Below are 18,445 nucleotides of genomic sequence, written 5' to 3' on the forward strand. Positions count from 1 at the left end.
GGCTATGCTGGTCCGTCGGACTGAAGGCTGTTATGTGAGTTTTTGGGGGGGCGGGTGGACTTTGTTGGGCCGTCGGACTGAAGGCTGGATCGATGCTGAGGATGACGTCATGGTCGTTGTTTCGAATGTCGGGAGGTAGCGCTGGGTAGGAGGCCGCGCGCTCTGCTGGGGACACAACTTGTACAAATCTGAAGCCCAAGGTCGTCGGCAGCCCCCGGTACCTTGTATTTCAGGTACTGTCTTCTTCTTAGACCGCTATACAAGACTCCGGCTGTGTGTAACCGGTTTTAAACCGGCTAGGGCTCTGTCGGGGAGCGCACTGCTTTCGGGCTGGCTGATCATGCTAGCAGCTCAGCTAACGTTAGCCTGCTAACAGTAGCGTTTATTCGATTTAAAACACAGGATTTGTTTACGTTTTGTCGCTAAGGACGCTATACTTTCTTTATTTTCTTAGTTTTCGTCATAATGGAATTATACTATGCGAGTTTTGTTCTTTTAAGCACTGGCATCTATTGTCAGACAAAATGTCCAGTGAGGCTGTTTGCTAATGTTAGTGTTTGCTGTGAGCGAGGCGAGCATAGGACGCAAATTGTTTTCTGCTGCGGACGAACTCAAACTGGGGACAGTCAGCTGTAAGTTATTTAGCTACAGTGTAAGCGACGTAGAGTTAACGTTTCCTGATCCTCCGGTTAATTTTAGGTTTTCGTTTTAAGTTTTCAGGGCTGTTTCGTTTAGACATGTCTTTAGCTTTTGTTCCTTTTTGTTAACTTTGTCCTGGCCAAAACATATTGCTGTGCGGCGGAAGAAAGCAGAAAATAGCTGCGCTAGCTTATGTTTTCGCAGACTGTCTTTCGCAGACAAAACTTGCCTTTTACGGAATTGTTCTTGTTTTTTGTACCTTTTGTTTTCATTCCCGGGCACAGCTGTCCAACTAGTTTTTGTGACAGTTGCATAGCTTAATGTTACTACTTTAAATACCTGGATCAATGCCCTGATGTTGTAGGAAGAACATAATTTAGCAACATAATTTAAACTAAATTCTCAGTAAAGTGTAAGGCACTGTTCAGTTCTGATTTAGTGGCAGAGCTGGTGGTGTTGGATTTATTTTTGGTTGATAAAGGTATGAATGAACCTTCAATTACACCTACAATTAGTAGGCCATGACCCTTTAACTCACCAAGTAGAGCTGCAACGATAAATCGATTAGTTGTCAACTGCGATAAACTAATCACCAGCTACTTTGATAATCGGTTTGAGTAATTATTGAGGAAACAATTCTCTGATCTGGCTTCTAAAATGTGAATATTTTCTGGTTTCTTCTGGGAAAAGAAACTGAATGTCTATGGGCTGTGGTCCCCCAAAAAAAGACATTTGTGGAGGCCATCTTGGGCTGATCTACATTTTCAGGTTTCTGACATTTCAGAATCAGAAATATTTTTTTGATTCCAGAGGGAAAATTCTGTTACAGATGCTGGCTTGCACAAGGCATAATATTAATAGAAATAATAGTAGAAGTTGGTAAGTCAAAATAAAGGTATATTATAAATTGTAAATGTGGATATGTACGGTATTATACAGTATTAACAGAAGTGTAATGATAAATAGCAGTATAGAACGGTATTAAACAGTAGTTAGGTGATAAATAGGAGTATGGAAAGTTATCAGTATTACCGAAGTGTAAAGATAAATAGCAGGAATGAATAAATAGTGTAATAATGAGTGCTGGTAGTGTTGAGGTGGTCCTTAAATACTAATGTAATGGGACTGAGTAACCCAAGGATTGAAACAGAGAATATTTCACAATATGTCGGGTCATTTTATAGACCAAACAGTGAATTGATTAATCAGGAAAAAAACTGACAATGAAACTAATCGTTAGTTGCAGCCCTAACACAAAGTGACTCACATTTTCTTCAACTCTACTCTCATGCTCCAATGCCATTCTCCAAGCTCTTTTAGCTAAAAAATGAATAACCATGTAAGCATATAGGGACTGCTATTCATTTTGACTAACTTCTACAACCCCATTTTCAGGAATATCCTCTCCCATCCCCCTTACCCCCTCTGTCAGAGCATGGCTCAGGAGACCAATCAGACGCAGGTGCCAATGCTTTGCACTATGGGATGTGGTTTCTATGGTAACCCCCGCACCAACGGCATGTGCTCGGTCTGCTACAAGGAACACCTGCAGAGACAACAGGGAGGGGGGCGATCCAGCCCCCCGGGAGAGAAAGGTAGGAAGATGGGAGAGACGTGACCTATAAAAAGCAGAGAGGGATGCTGGATATGGGTCTATTGGGGGGGGGGGGGAGACAAGAAGTTGGAACAGGGGATCATTCAAAATCTGTACAGGTATGCGGGACACTTGAATTTGCTAAAAGGGGTTGGAGAGCATAGGTAGCAGTGGCTGCCTACGCTGTGGCATAAGAAAGCAAGAGAGTGACATCTCCATTTGTTTCACATTAACTCAAAACACATCTCATGGTAGAAAAAAACGGGCAGTGAATGGCTTATAATAAGATACTAAAAAAAAATGGAACGTCATTCACGTTCAGGGCCAAAACAACAGGTTCTGTGTTGTTCGTGCTATCAGACTATTCTGTCCCCACACAGCTGCTACGTCACCGTCAGGATCACCAGGGTCAGCTGGTGTGACTGTGGAGAGTACAACCTCAGAGCCCAGTACAGAGGTGGCGGGAACCCCACCAGAGGAACAAACGACCAGGTAAGTTGACCGACAGAATTCGCTCAACCCTGTATTCATAGTTTTCACGTGACGTCACATTCCAAGGAAAGCGCTCCCTTGGAGGGCAAAAAAGACGTTATTTTCTGCTGCCTGCCAACCGGGAAGCAAGTGATACACTGTTACTTTGAGATGCTGGATGGTTGTTGTGCTTTCGGATGCACCAATCAAGGAGAAGACAAGCCTCAGCTGTGTTAAGTGAGGGATTCCCCACACGGTAAACGTAAACACACCGCAGTCAAGCGGCGGCAGGGACCTGGCTGTTTTTAACGGTAGAAATGCGGCAGCGGATGCTGTAATGTTATATGTATTGGATATTCCCAACACTTGCAGTTTGTGTTCATATCTTTCTTTTTCTTAAGTTGAAAGGTGATCCAAATAAAATTGAACTGCTTTTGCGGCGTCTCTATGGGGGAGTCGCGGTGTGAGCTGCTATATTAGTCTGTTGTTTTGCCCTCCAGGTCACCACGCATGTCACGTGACTGAAAACTATGAATTGCTCCAAAGAGTGTTTAATTGGCTAAATAATGAGTACATCAGTTCATTACTAGCCCCAGCACGCTGTCTCGTAATGTTCTCCCATTAGTCCCTTGAATTAAATACCAGCACAACAGCTATTCTCTGCAGAAATCAAAGATGGTAAGCTACTATATGTATAAATACATCTTACTATTCAACATACCTGCTGGGATTTTGTCCTTTGGCCACTCAAACATTTTTAACTTCACCTGATGAGTTTTCTGGTAAGAGTGATTTGCCAGTCAGGACAACATTTTCAGCCATTTTTAAGGAGTTCATACTCAACAGTGTGCTACAGTATACACAATTCCAACCCCATGTTACGGACATATTTGCATATTTGCACACTAGAAAACTGTCAAGCCAAGCACAACCCAAGGTCATATCTGACTGTGGTACTTTATATACTGTACTGTATTTTATAGCACAACTCAAATAAAATTACAGATTGCTCTGGGTTTGAATAATGTTGGAAACATTTGGGATAATGGACATGCACAACAAATTTTTAGGCATTTTAATTTGGAAATGTCACTTTAAGTATACGCACTTTTTTCCTAATGGTTAACAAAGGCAGAATTAACTATCATATTGCTCTCTTGTTTAGAGGTGACAATGAAAAAAAGAAGAGCTGAAGAGCAATATTCTGTAGTTTAAAAAGCTTGCTTGAGGGCCTGTTCTTGAAACTGCTGCATAATGTTGAATAATTGTTCCAGGCTTATTTCATTTTTGTGATTAAGCATTTTGTAAGGATTCTTGGATGGTTTGTTTTAGACATGGCAATAAATAATTCTCTTTGAATTGTATGATGTATTACTTGATGGGTGAGAAAAGTATTTAAAGATGACAATGTCTTGAAGTTCTATGAGGCTGCTTTAATGGTTAAAAAGATTTTTGTGTTATATGTGCTGGTTCTGCTGGGTTTTACTCTTTTATAGATGTAACTGTAATTTGACATCAAACAAAAAGGGGAAGTGGACCAGGATAAATCTTAAAGAAAGAAAATCAGATAGAAGGCTGGATGATTTAATGTTTGAGCAGCAGTTGTTCTGTAGTATAATATAACACCAATGCCTACATTTCCTGGAAAACATAGATTACACACATTATAATGAGCCCAGCTTTCAGAGAAGTTGTTCCAGTTATGGGTTAATTCTTCCCAGAATGTGCACAGAGAAGTCCAAACAGTCATTTGTTCCCAGTGTGATGAAATTTTGGAGTTATCAGAAGGGATTTGCTCCTGATCTGTCTGCATGTTGTAATCATGGCTAATTGTGCTGTGTACTGTATGTGTTTGCTGTCCCGTTTTCTGTAGTAGGTTGTGTTTTGTCACGTTGATTGTGATAGATCCTCAAGGGTATTTGACAGAGTGGTTCACAGGGAGTGTGCTGAAACATATCCAAGAAATTAGTAGTCAGTCACCAAACAAAACGATCCAGCCAAATAAAACAAGAAAAGAAAGATTCCAAATATCATCATTTTGTGTTATTTCTGGCTTTTTGTGGTTGGAAAAACTTACTCTTATTGTTTGGATTGTGTTTACTCCATTTTCACATAGATACTTTGTATGTCATTCTGGATGGCAACAAGAACATCTAGGTTGGCTAACTTGCTATCTAACAAAATACACAATAGGGATGTCCCGATCCAACCTGAAAGATAAGAATCAGGGCCAACCAAGGCATTTTTTAAAACTTATTTGGTATTGGCTATATTGAGCACAAACTTGAGCCCGATCCTTTGATTGACAGTAGTTGTCACACAAGTGTGGTAAACGGAGAGCACAGTTTGTGGGAGTACTCGGCTAAAATGCCTGCAGTGTGGAAATATTTTAAATTGGAAAACCAAAGCAGTCCCAACAGCCACTTGCAATGTCTGCAAAACGAGCATTTCGCGAGGTGGTTGCAACTGAGCTGGGTTATATATAGGGCTGGGTATCGTTCATAGATTTTCGATATCGATACGATACCTCGACTTCGAAACCATTTCCTGAACGATACTTTTTTTGATACAAATTTTATTCTCAACAAACTGAGAACCGTCGTTGTTTGTATAAAGTAACTTAATTATCACATTATTATCATTAACCACTTGGAAACAAACGATGCAGGGGGTGTAATCGATTTTCCCTGTTCTAGCTGTTTTCCGTCCAAAAACAGCGGCCCTTTGTGTCAACAGAGACCATCTGGTGGGCCGCCATCTTGGTGAGGTCATCTTAGCTCTAAAGGTGCGTTCCATTTGACATGGGAAGTCGGAATTTCCGAGTTCCTAGTTGGAACTTTCAACTGGAACGCCCCCTGAAATCGGATTTCCGACTCGGAAAGTCAGGACAACCTCACTATCCCGACGTCGTGATCCAAGATGGCTGTCGTGGTATCAACAGTTAGTGAAAGCTGTAGTTTATACTGTTTATTAGCACTTCTGTGTACTTGTAACTCATATAAATGTTCGTACACAAAGTGCTGTCCAACAGCTTTCTGTGGACGTGTTGCTACAGTGTTTAGTGTGAGTAAATACCGCACAATGCGTTTTTTTAAATCAACCGGCGTATCAGTAGCTAACCTGTCTAGTTGTAAACAAACAGCTCATCAGATTGAAGTAGAGAAGAAGAGTTTTGTTTGGGCGGAGGCGGTCTTTATCGGCCTCTGCTGGCGACCCGTAGGAGCTACACAGACATCCAGCATATGTCTGGATTCGTCTCATCAAGATGCAGCCCTGTAGGAAGTTCTGTTCTCAAGCTGTGGTCTGTAAAGCATTGGAGTGCTTTTGGTCACAGGAATATTGACTATTTTTATCAATATTACAGTGTTTTGGAAGCTTTATGTTATTTGGAACGTGGTTGTATGGAGAGAAATAATGTTTTGAAGAAAACTCCCAATAAAAGTGAACATTTAAACAGTAAATATGGCCAAAACATGGAACTTCACCTGGTATATTTTTCAAAGATTGTGTAATAACTGTTGTATATTAGTTTCTTTTCATCAAATTTACAGTTACTGTTGTATTCCAGGTGTATTAGAAGATATTCAGGTGAATTATAATCTACTTTATGGTGGTTTTGATGGTTTTTTGCATTAAAATATAACTTTTTTTCCAGGCGAGGATGAAAATAGCATATCTTTTCTGTATTTCATCTCCATGTAGTCAATAATGGTAAAATAAATGTACAATGGAATGTACAATGGATTTATTTTGGGTATGTTATTTTAGGCATTTTTCCTGGAAATAGGTGCCAGGGTTCATGTGTTAATATTGTTTGCTATTTTAATAATTGTTCCTTTGAAAATTTCTGCTGCTTGTCAAAGCAAGACTTATTTTCAATGTAACATAGGCCTATATTGTGTTTTTGTTATTTTTATTCCGCTTTCTTTAGTTTTTATAATGTAATTATATATTTTTTATTGTTTAAATATGAATTTGTGCTCTGGCAACATTGCAACCTAAACATTCATAGCAATAGGCCTGAGAGAGAGAGAGAGAGAAATCTCTCATCTCATGGAAACAAGTTTCTGCCATTACATATCAAAGTTTCCTCCTCACTAGAGGAAGAGGTGGCCAGACAACAACTATCACAATAGAAAGTAAACTTAATCGTGCGTGTCTTTATCAGAATCAGAATCCGCTTTATTGCCAGGTATGTGAACAGAGACAAGGAATTTGACTCACGATGTGCTTACTCGTACAAAAATACCATAACACAATGATAAAATAATAATAAAATAAAATCAGACAAACTACAGTATAGACAACACTAACATAGACACTATGAACAAAACAATATAGACTTATTGACAAATAGTGCAGTGATCAGAGTGCAAAGGATGCAAGAGTAAACTATTATTCTCATTATGTACATGTTGAAGGTGGATATGATATACAGGTACACATACATGTACACATGTACACCGTACGATGGAACATAGAGCAAAGGATGCTGGAAAAAATAAATAAGACCTATGACCATATGACCTGAGGTAGGTGTATTGGTATACAGTATATACAATGACATAGTATGAACAGCACTGAAATAGAGAATGGTGAATAAATAGATAAGTGGAAACCAGTAAACAGGTGCTGATTAGAGATACTAGAGTTACTGGGTTATTGCACAGGAATTGTTCCTGACACTGTGAGTCAGAAATCAGCTGTTCATCAGAGTGATGGCTTGTGGGAAGAAACTGCTTCTGTGTCTGTTGGTTTTGGCGTACAGTGCTCTGTAGCGCCTACCAGAGGGGAGGAGCTGGAACAGGTTGTGTCCGGGGTGAGATGGATCTGCAGTGATGTTTCCTGCGTGTTTCCTGACTCTGGAAATGTCTGAAAAGTCCTGAATGGAGGGCAGGTTGGCACCGATGATTTTTTCTGCAGTCCTGACTGTCCGTTGTAGTCTGTCCCTGTCCTTTTTGGTGGCCGGACCAAACCAGACTAGGGCTGCAGCTAACGATGATTTTAGTATTCGAAGCTTCAATAGATTATTTCAACGATTCATCGATGTGCCCCCCCCACCACGTGGGGTGCGACTGACAACAGCTGTGTCACCCGACGCTGGTCTCCAAACCACGTTTTGTCAAGAAAACACACGTGAAATGTGAAACAGGAAATGAGCGATCCTGCACACAAAACGGCTGTTGTTTGTTATTATAAAGATAACAGTTATAAAGACAAAGAATATGGGTGAAGGATGGATTAGCGCATGCAGGTAGCAGGGATTGTCTGAGCTACAGAGAGAGGGAGGGGAATTAAAGGGTGCAGCTCCCGACACGCAGTTAACTCCTGACTGTGAGGTTACAACTCACGGCCCAAAAAGGAGAACAACAAACGCACTTATTCACATTTTCAGCTGAGGACTGCGGCTTACTTTGGCTAACCTTCAACTCAACAATCAATCAAGATTTCAGTTAATTGCTGAAGTTGCTGTTACTGTTACCTTGTCTTTGGGCCGCTGGCAGGACACCTTTTTGTTCAACTGCCGTCGTGTTGTTGCCAAGGCGACATAAGTTTTGTTTTGCGGTGGACGGACTGTGACACAGACAGAGTTGTTGTTTTCTTTAGCATGAAATAATAACATACTTTGGACACTTTCTTCTTTGTCCCTCGCCATTTTCTCTCTTCCTCCACTTTGCAAACGGCTACATTATAATCCTGACGTGTTCACAGTGTAAGTGCGATGTGCGACAGTAATAAATGTCCGTGCAAAACACTGTGCTGTATAGTTACATGGATTAAACGGAGCATCGATGCAAAGAATTTGTGTCGAAGCATTTTATTAATCGATTTTATCGATTTAATCGTTAAATCGTTCCAGCCCTAAACCAGACAGTAATAGAGGTGCAGAGAACCACTGCAGCAAAGTCGCAGACATCAGCCCAAGGATCGGTGATGTCACCGTGTGTCCATGTGTGGCGGTGGCGTCACTTACTGATGCTTCAGAAATGTTTGGGGAAATCTAGCATGTGTTGATGCTACACGGTCAATAAAACAGGTTACCCACGGGGTCCTAAAAGTATTAAAGTCTTAAATTTCATATTCCAAAAATAAGGCCTTAAAAGTATTAAATTTCATTACTAAAGTATTAAATTAAATTTACCATGGTCTTAAATTTGTTCTTGTCCTTTCGTAGGATTAAAAAATGCCGTAACGTCATAAATAAACACTTTTTATGTGTGTGACTTTATAATTTACGCCGTTTGGTGTGACTCTGATGTTGTATGGCAGTACAGGTAACGTTACTGTTTACGTCAGTGTTTAGCTTTATACTCTGGACTGTGGAGTGTTCGCAGTGCATGAGCTCTGGCATCCAAGCTCTGGGCGAATCAGTCAGTTAGGAAAGAAAACAAAACGTCTCTGACGTGCTACTAACAAGCTGACGCTAGCTCGTCACCTGAGAATGGGAAAGTGTCTGAAATTCAGAAAGCCAGATACACGGACAAGTGGCGGTTGAGGCCATTCGGCACAATTTCTTTGTATTTTTGATTTCACCCCTTAAGAGTTCTTAGTGCACAAAAATTGGATTCATTTCATAGGTGTAATTTACGCTGGGGATATTGGGGACATGTCTCCATCACTTTTTTTGAAGCATTTGTTAAATATGTTCTGAAAAATGGCTTGCAAACTAGAAATGTTAAAAAAAAAAAAAATGAAAATAGTTTGAGAAAGATTATTTGCACAATAAGAAAACATGCAATGCCATTTAAATATAGAAGAAACAAATGTGCAATGTCCAAAAAAAGTTTAAGCTAAAAAAACAATTTTTTTGTTTGAATTGTCATCTGAATCACTTTATATAAGACAATTCTACCAGAAATTGGTGCAGAAAATGTTTCCAGAATGCAGGAAATTAAGTGTTTAGTGCTCAAAATTTTCTAGGGGACCCACAGACCACCATTTATATATTTCAGCATTGAATATTTCATCCAAATAGTGTTAAAATATCATCTTGTCTTGTTCTCGTGAGCCCAATATTGTAAGTTGTGTATCGTCACACCGCTAATTTGAACCCCTATGTCCCCACCACTTTTCAACACAAAGTGACATCCTTGATTCATATCAAAGTACAAACACACCCCAAAAAGCTATAGTGTGTTAAATATTAATGTATTATAATAAAATGTTTTATTAAATTCACGTAACTTTGTAAATAATTTTCTCAGGCTTAAAATTCATACAGATTTGTCATTATACGGCAGTGAAGTTGGTATTAAATTTCATCCTTGGTGGTGTTAAAAAGGTCTTAAAAAGTCTGATAAAAGAGCTTTGATCAGGACTAGTATTGGATCAGGACTCGGTCTATGCAGATACTAACTAATATTAAATGACTCGGATCGGGGGCAAAAATCTTGATCAGGACATCCCTAATACACTCTCTCTGCCATACATTTACTACAGAATTAATTAGTCGTCATTAATCGTAATTTCATTTTGAATTATTATGTTTGAATAAAATTAGATTATTTTGGTTTTGTTTGATGTTGTGATGTCAGTCCCAGCTCCCCCAGCCCAGTAACCCAACAGATGACTGCTATGAGCATCTCCCAGGATTCAGCAGCTGTAGACTCTGATCGAGCAGAGGTTGAGGAGGGAGAGGAGGAGGGTACTTCCAACAGCACAGGTAAACATCACAGGAAACAGTGGTCCTTTTCCCAAATCTGTCCCTTACCACTATCCACAGAAAGTATTCCCAAAACCCTGCACCATAAACATCCCTCAAAAGCAATATACTCTGTGATGACATTTCCCCATATGTATGTATCTCTTTCATATTTGATTATATAATTTCTCTTCAGACTGATTCATGGCCATAACATACACTTCCTCATGACTACATTGATGAGTGTTACCTTTGTTACTTGATACACTATACTGCTAAAGGTTCTGGGACACCCGCCTCTACATGCACATGAAGGTTAATGACATCCCATTCTTAATCTGTAGGGTTTAATATGGAGTTGGCCCACCCTTTGCAGCTATAACAGCTTCAACTCCTCTGGCAAGGCTGTCCACAAGGTGTAGGAGTGTGTTCATGGAAATTTTTGACCATTATTCTAGAAGTGCATTTGTGAGGTCAGGCACAGAAGTTGGATGAGAAGGCCTGGCTCTCAGTCTCCGCTCTAATTCATCCCAAAGGTGTTCAATTTGGGTGGGGTCACCAAACTCGCTCATCCATGTCTTTATGGACTTTGCTCTGTGCACTGGTGTACAGTCATATTGGAACAGGAAGGAGTCATCCCCAAACTGTTTCCACAAAGTTGGGAGCAAGAAATTGTCCAAAATGTCTTGGTATGCTGAAGCATTAACAGTTCCTTTCACTGGAACTAAGAGGCCAAGCCCTACCCCTGAAAACAACCCCATACCATAATCCCCCCTCCACCAAACTTTACACTTGGCACAATGCAGTCAGGCAAGTACCGTTCTCCTGGCAACCGCCAAACCCAGACTTGTCCATCAGATTGCCAGATAGAGATGCGTAATTTGTCACTCCAGAGAGCACGTCTCCACTGCTCTAGTGTCAGTTGCGGCGTGCTTTACACCACTGCTTCCAACGCTTTGCATTGCACTTGGTGATATAAGGCTTGGATGCAGCTGCTCGGCCATGGAAACCCATTCCATGAAGCTCTATATGTGCTGTTCTTGAGCTAATCTGAAGGCCACACGATGTTTAGAGGTCTGTAGCTATTTACTCTGCAGAAAGTTGGCGACATCTGTGCACTGTGCGCCTCAGCATGCGCTGACCCCGCACTGTGATTTTATGTGGCCTACCACTTCGTGGCTGAGTTTCTGTTGTTCCCAATCACTTCCTCTGTGTTATAATACCACTAACAGTTGACCGTGGAATATGTAGTAGTGGGGAAATTTCACAGATGGACTTATTGCATAGGTGGCAACCTATCACAGCACCACTGAGCTCCCGAGAACGACCTATTCTTTCACAAATGTTTGTAGAAGCAGTCTGCGTGCCTAGGTGCTTGATTTTATACACAGGTGTGGCCATGGAAGTGATTCAAGCACCAGAAATCAAAGATTTGGAGGGGTGTCCTAAAACTTTTGGCAATATAGTGTATCTCTTGAATGTTAAACTTTGGGTTATTGTTAGTTTTAGTATTTTACCTTATTTATGTTATTGTTAAACACAGTCATTGTTGTAAATAAAGCATATATTTAAACAAGCAATGGATAAATTGATTTGTGACCATTGTGCTTGTTGTTTTGTTTTTTGTTTTTCTTTCATCAGAGCCAGTGGGGGAGGCAGCACAGGCTCTGTCTGATAATGACCAAACTCCTGACAAAAATAAGAAAAAGAACCGCTGCTTTTCTTGCCGGAAGAAAGTGGGCCTTACTGGTAAGGATGAGAAGAATTTCACACACACACACATGTACTGAGTAGAGAGCTTTTCTTACCAACTTACTAACATGGTTCAAGGGTTTATAAGTGCTTGCTGGGATTCTCCACTTACCTGACAATCACAACCTGGCAGAGGTTTGATTTACAGTTTACACACATGCAGTGTGTAGTTTTCGGTAAACTCATTGCACCATTTGCATGTCATTGATACCATGTCACTTTATTACCCTTGTCCTACTGGTTTTATGGCACAAAGTGCCCAAATGTTGGTTGGGTGATTCAAAATCTGTGCCACAAGAGCACAACGTGGACCATTTTTAAAATCACAGCCCTGCCAGAAGTCCCTTTTTTAAAATCTAGAATCACACAATCAAAATTGTCAAGAAGCAGTCACCGAAGGAGATGACACAGTTTGCGGACAGAGTTTGCGAACACAGTCCTTATAACTGTTACGAGACAATGTGCTTTTTTTGTTATATCATGAATCTCGGAAGAGATTATGTTCTTGGGCTACTGATATAGACTTACTTCTGATTTTGATGCAGCTCATCAGAAGTGTCACTTTTGATTCACTTATGAGGCTCTCATTATTTTCTAGTCAAACATTTGTTCACATCTCAGTTGTGGTGTTCTCAGTTGAACACCAAGTCTCAGCATTTTCCGGAAACGTTTCTCTTTAATAAATTGCCTTATCATAGCGATACAAGGTGCATGAACCATTATTGGAGGGGGGACTATAGGGTAGGGGAAACTGAGAACCTTGAGTGAACTATGTTTTTATTTATTTGTTTTTTTGACCAAAAGTACCTGTTGATTTCTATTGAAATTTAGTGTCTGACACCATTTGCAAACACAAGGAATGAGAATTGTATAGAAATTATTTACAGTTTAACAGTATAATAGTGGGAGTTTTTGAAATAACCACTGTCTCAATTTCATCTCGCACATGGTAATTAAGATGGACTCTAAAGGGCTTTTATCTCATCACACATGGACTTATGTAAATACCTCAACATCTCCTTCAGTTGCCACTGGGGCGAAAAACCTGCTGTCAGAATTTTTCCAAAACAAAGACAGATATATTACTTCCATTCTGGCTTCTTTAAATTGGCATATTCCTAAATTTTGGCATTTGAAGTTATCATCTACTGCCAGTTAGGATGCTCATTAAGACAAAATACCTGTATCCCACACATCCAAAACCCAACTCCCAGTCCATGGTTTGTGTTATGTGTTTTTTTCTCTACAACCAAACACTTTGGTACAGAGAGCAACATACTGCAGGATAGCGATGCATTTCACAGTCCAAGGCATTTCACAGTGTCCTGCAGCTTTTTGCCAAAGGACACTTTCCTCAAAGGAGGCTCCAGCCACCATTTGAAGTTGAAAAGTAATATTTGTATATTAGGCCTGACCCTAATCAAAATCCTCAGAATACATGTGAAAATGCTGCCCTCGGGGCATAGTTTATTTCAGGCTGAGTTGCAGACCTTTATTTATGCCCTGTTTAACTTTCTTGTCATTTTGTTGTACAGTATTTTAAATTTTAAAGAGCAAATATACCTAGAATATGCAGGAGCAACAGATATGAACATGTCAACCCGTAGAGATCAATGCATTTTACGCTTTTATGCAAGAATGGTTGTGTAAACTCTTTAAATATGTAATGATGTTTATAATAAAGCTGTTATGTTGACTGACCGTGTTTGCTTGTCTTTACTGAAGGTTTTGACTGTCGCTGCGGCAACCTGTTCTGTGCCATTCACCGTTACTCGGACAAACACGACTGTCCCTATGATTACCGGAGTGCAGCTGCTGCCCGCATACGCAAGGAGAACCCCATCGTGGTGGCTGAGAAAATTCAGAAGTTATGAGGACTGAGTGCAAAAACAAGTCTCTGACTTTGTGAATTTGAACAATGGCGACTTGGATGAAACACCTGATATCGTGGCTTCATTTGTTCATGGTAGTCTAAGACGGGCGGGGTGGGGTGGTGAGGTCGCAGCCACTGTCCAGACTCTTCCCTTACTAGCATCTCCCTCTCTCTCCACTAGTGATGGCTGAACCTGAGTGTTTCTGTGTGTGTGTTTGTATGAAAGTGTGTGTGCACAGTTGCTTGAGAGTCTGGGAGAGAGCTGTAGGGGCTTTGTGGACGTTAGTGTTGCTGTGGGGAGGGAAGGCTTTTGATTTTACCCCTTTTTGTTTCTCAACTTGGGGGATCGTGTGAGTTTATTTTTATACAATCCCTGTAAGGCAGTTGAAATGAGACAGGGGTAAGCTGTTAAGGAATGTGTCACAGCCTGGATAATGACACAGAGCTCAATTAAGGTCTAGCAAGTTAAGAAAAGAAATTTCAAAAACTGGGAGGTTTCATGTATCAGCAAGACCTTTTAAGGGCTTTGGAATATACATTTTTCTCCCAGACTGCAAATGATGTCAACTTCTTGTCAAATTGGCTTTTTTTTTTTTCTTCCCACCTCTTTACTCTATGGGTCACCACACATTGAACTCCAAGTCTCAGCATTTTCCATAAATGTTTCTCTTTCATATATTGACTTATCATACTGATATTGGGTGCATGAACAGTTATTGGAGTGGGACAGTGGGGGAGGGCAAGGGTAGGGGAAACTGAGAACCTTGAGTTAACTGAGTGATTGAATTCTGTTTTTATTTTAATTTTTTTTTTTTTTTTCAGTTTTAATGAGCGTATGACATCAGAAGATCTATATTAATATATTGTAGTTAGCTTGAATTGTGTGATTGCATTCTATTTATTTTTTATTGTTTGGTTGGTCTGTGCTGGAGGATTGGCGGCATGTGTCAGCAAATCATTAAGATTTGCACTTGACCTTTTCATTTATATTTAAGTAATTCCATCTTGATTATATAACCTTTTGAATAAAAAAATAAACAAGCTCTGACACAATAGAGTCCAGTTAAGCCGTTGCAGCTACAGTTGTGCAGTAAAATGTCCATTGTTTTGGATTTGGAAACAAAGCACAACAAAGTGTGTCAACTGCAGAGCACAAACTAATGTTCCACACCTACTCAGTTTTGTTCAGCATCTGGGTCATTTGCAGTTTATGTTTGATGGCTCGCTGAAGATATTGCCTTCATGTTGGACTGATAAGACGTTCTATTTCAGTAAGGCTATGTGTTCTCCTTGAATGCCCTTTTCTGTTCCATGGAGTCACCGTGTGAAGCTCCATGTTTCTCTAACCACCAGCAGACCACTGACACATGCTGAATAAAATCTGACCTGGGTCGCAGTTACTCTACACATTGACACACCTTCTGCTCAGCGAAAAGAAAAGATTGTCGCGATGCTACAGAGTTGCGTGCTGCGCTTTTTAAAATGTGCTCCGATTCAGACGAGTCCTTACTACGAAGACCGCTTCTAGCCAGCTTCTTCTAGGAAGATCAAACATACATACATGCATGTGTGCAGTGAAACATACAAGTTAGTGTTTTGTAACGGACTGTGCAGTTTGAAATGAAGCTGGAATGTTTAAAAAGCCACACAGCAGTAGCACAATGCATGGCAGGAACCCTAAGGTTCAGGTTAACAGGACTCTTGAGTTTGTTTTTTCCAAATGTAAATACCATATGGCTCCTATTCATATAGTATAATCTTAATGTAGATTTTTGCCATTTGGGGGGACTAAGATGAAGAAATACTATGTGTATAAAAGTTTCATAATTCAAATCCAAAAATAAATAATAATGTGCCAGAAATAGCACAGCCCCCCCCCCCCCCCCCCCCCCTTATTTACAAGTTATTTTAAACATCATCTGCCCATGTAATGTCCAAAGTATGTTCATTAACTGACTCTACCATGAGTGTCTCCCACAGGCCATGCGGCTTCTATTCTACAATAATAGTCTGATTGTTAACAAGCCCCTATAAGCTTTATTAACCTTGTTGATTAACACAGTATCCCAGCCCATGCTTTTATCCTGTTACTGAAGCCTATTCATAGCCTAGCGATATTACTGAAAGATGAAAAGGCCCGTTGTGAGATGTAGAGGTATCATTTATCAAAAGCTTTCCTTGTAAATGTTGCTTGATCCTGATCATTAAATATTTATGAAGGAGCTATAGAAAAGTTGCAGGGAATTTGCAGAGTGTGCATTTTTCAAAATAAGCCAGTGCAGAATGTGTCGGATGTGAATGGCACGTTTCCTTGTATACACAGAATATCATGTTAGATCTTTTTGTTCCTTTGATTGGAAAATTGGCCTTCATCAGTATTCCTGTTTAAGTCCTAGTGTTGGTGATGGACATGTCTAAATGGCTTTGTGTCCTGCCAACACCAAGACTGTTTACTTACTACTTAGCATAAGTTGGTCATATAAAGCATATACATTGAAAATTCTGAAGGAGTTAATGGAGATTGAGTGACGATTATATACAAGGAGAATAATTGTCGTATTTAGGGGAACTTGTGGTTGGAGCAGCTCTGCAGTTCGGTGTTCCATAAGGTGTGTCTTATATATTCAGAATATTCACGCTCGCCTGCTGGATTGATGACTATTACAAAATATTGTCGCCTACAAAGTGCTCAGTTTTCCTTTTTACAGATTGAAAGTCCTTTCAGAGGAAACATCCTTTACTTGGGACGATTGTTCAGCTGTGTAAATCGCAACGATTTCATGGTTTACTCTTGCTGTTTTCTATTGACTGCTCATATCAAACCACCACCCCCCATTTTCTTAATAAACATGAGCAGTTTGAATGTAAACCACCATAATTCACATAATGAGCTGTAATGCCATTTATCAAACTACTTGGCCTGATATTGACTGTCTTTTGGCACAGGATGGAGGCCCAGTTTTTTTTCTTGCATGTGATTTGGGACAGTTGGATCACTAAAATAGTTTGAAAAAACTGTTTGTGATGAAGGACTTTGTTGGCACCAGCAATTTGGGCAACCATACCTGCATAATCTAGATATTTTCAGTAAGTTCACGTTTCTCTTCCTTCTGTTGCTTTGATAGTTTTGATGTCTTCAGTCTTGTCTTTAGCACAACCTTTCATAGTCAGTGTCTTCATCCTGCTAGGGTTTTGATTGATAATAATGATAAACCTGCAAGTAAAGACAAATGACAATGACTTGCTATATTCTGTCTTTCAAGATGAGCTTGAGGGACATCAAATGAAATCTGAGCTGTAGTTCTTGTCCCTTGGCACTCCAGTCCCCCAGAAACACCACCAGATATCTTTTTATTTTGTTTTTCTTTTAAAGATTTAGGATTGTATGACGTGTAAGAGTAAGTATAAAACAATAAATTCACAAAGTTTATTTTAAATTACACTTGTCTTTTGTGTTTATGCGTTTCTATTTATTTGTGTTTGTTGCTAAAGATTGAGACAATGATTTATTCTTTAAAAAAGTTCTGTAAAAAATGTATATATTTAGCAGTACATAGTAACAAGCATTCATGATTTCTTTGCTGCTTCAGTACATGCACATACTGTGGCCCCACTGCTTTGTGCTTGTATATTGTTTTCAAGTACAAAGCAGAACACCACGGGCACAATTGGTGCTACACAATAGCACTGTTCAGCTTCGATGCATGCTGTCAGAGGGGTTGCCACGAGGGCCACTTTACTATACTGAATCAAACGCACTTAGTCTGTGTTACTGATAAAACAGAAGCGTGTCACCCAGATTTAGTGACATCACAGGTTCAAGAAAAACTGAGTATAGGAGTCTGGAAATAAATGTGACCAATGGCTTGTTGTCTTGTAGCTGGAAACATGCCAAAAATAACGTCATCTCCCATTTCACCATACAAGACCTTGAAAGTGACTAAATGTGGTGTGTACGTGTGGAGAAAAATAATACATCAATTGATGTGGCCTTTGAAAGTCACTAAGCAAGAATCAGTGTAACAGGCTGAGTTCAGTTTCCTTCCAGTGCAGCGCTGTCAGTTAAAATGAAAGACATCTACAGAGTAGCTGGTATGGACGTCTGTGCACAGGTGTTTAAATCATGTTTGTCGCAAAAGTTGTTGCAAAATTATGTTTTTTCTTACACTTTCCTAATAACCCATTAGGCTACATATGTTTCCTCCAATATCTTTAGCTGCACTAGTGTGATTCATTTCTTTACACAAGCCACAATAATTAATATATATAAAATGTTGTCTTTTTAGAAGGCTACGGGTGTCCATGGTGTTGTGTCTGCTACAAATTAAATTCATCTCTATTGTAATGAGGTGTAGGCAGAAATCTCATATCTCCAAACATGGGTAGATAAAGCCAAAACTATAGCAGGATCTAGAAAGATAAGATCTGGAGCACATGGTTATAGTAAGAGATTTTTAAAAGATGCAGGAACTGA

The 18,445-nt window shown here is 39.8% G+C and overlaps 1 protein-coding gene across 2 annotated transcripts; it reads left to right on the forward strand.

The window, feature by feature from the left end:
- The first annotated feature begins 90 nt into the window (after positions 1-90).
- Positions 91-17,408, forward strand: zgc:77486 (uncharacterized protein LOC405808 homolog). Of its 2 annotated transcripts, none has more exons than XM_038716122.1 (6): positions 91-233; positions 2,035-2,234; positions 2,614-2,725; positions 10,240-10,367; positions 11,988-12,095; positions 13,824-13,972. In XM_038716122.1, the coding sequence occupies exons 2-6, from the start codon at positions 2,075-2,077 to the stop codon at positions 13,970-13,972; spliced, it is 657 nt and encodes a 218-aa protein (XP_038572050.1). In that variant the 5' UTR covers positions 91-233; positions 2,035-2,074. The 2 variants fall into 2 exon arrangements, with proteins under 2 accessions (XP_038572050.1, XP_038572049.1); XM_038716121.1 differs by lacking the exon at positions 91-233 and adding an exon at positions 293-632 and having other exon boundaries at positions 13,824-17,408.
- The last annotated feature ends 1,037 nt before the right edge of the window (positions 17,409-18,445 follow it).

Source organism: Micropterus salmoides, unplaced genomic scaffold, assembly GCF_014851395.1.
Source record: "Micropterus salmoides isolate LMB-PRFRI ecotype aquatic unplaced genomic scaffold, ASM1485139v1 Ms_hic_scaffold_13, whole genome shotgun sequence".
NCBI lineage: Eukaryota > Metazoa > Chordata > Actinopteri > Centrarchiformes > Centrarchidae > Micropterus > Micropterus salmoides.

Coding starts and splice junctions, on each gene's coding strand:
- zgc:77486 (XM_038716121.1), top strand. CDS start 466: ATGGAATTATACTATGCGAGTTTTGTTCTTTTAAGCACTGGCATCTAT. Junction 2,235..2,613: donor CAGCCCCCCGGGAGAGAAAG/GTAGGAAGATGG, acceptor GTCCCCACACAG/CTGCTACGTCACCGTCAGGA. Junction 2,726..10,239: donor CCAGAGGAACAAACGACCAG/GTAAGTTGACCG, acceptor TTGTGATGTCAG/TCCCAGCTCCCCCAGCCCAG.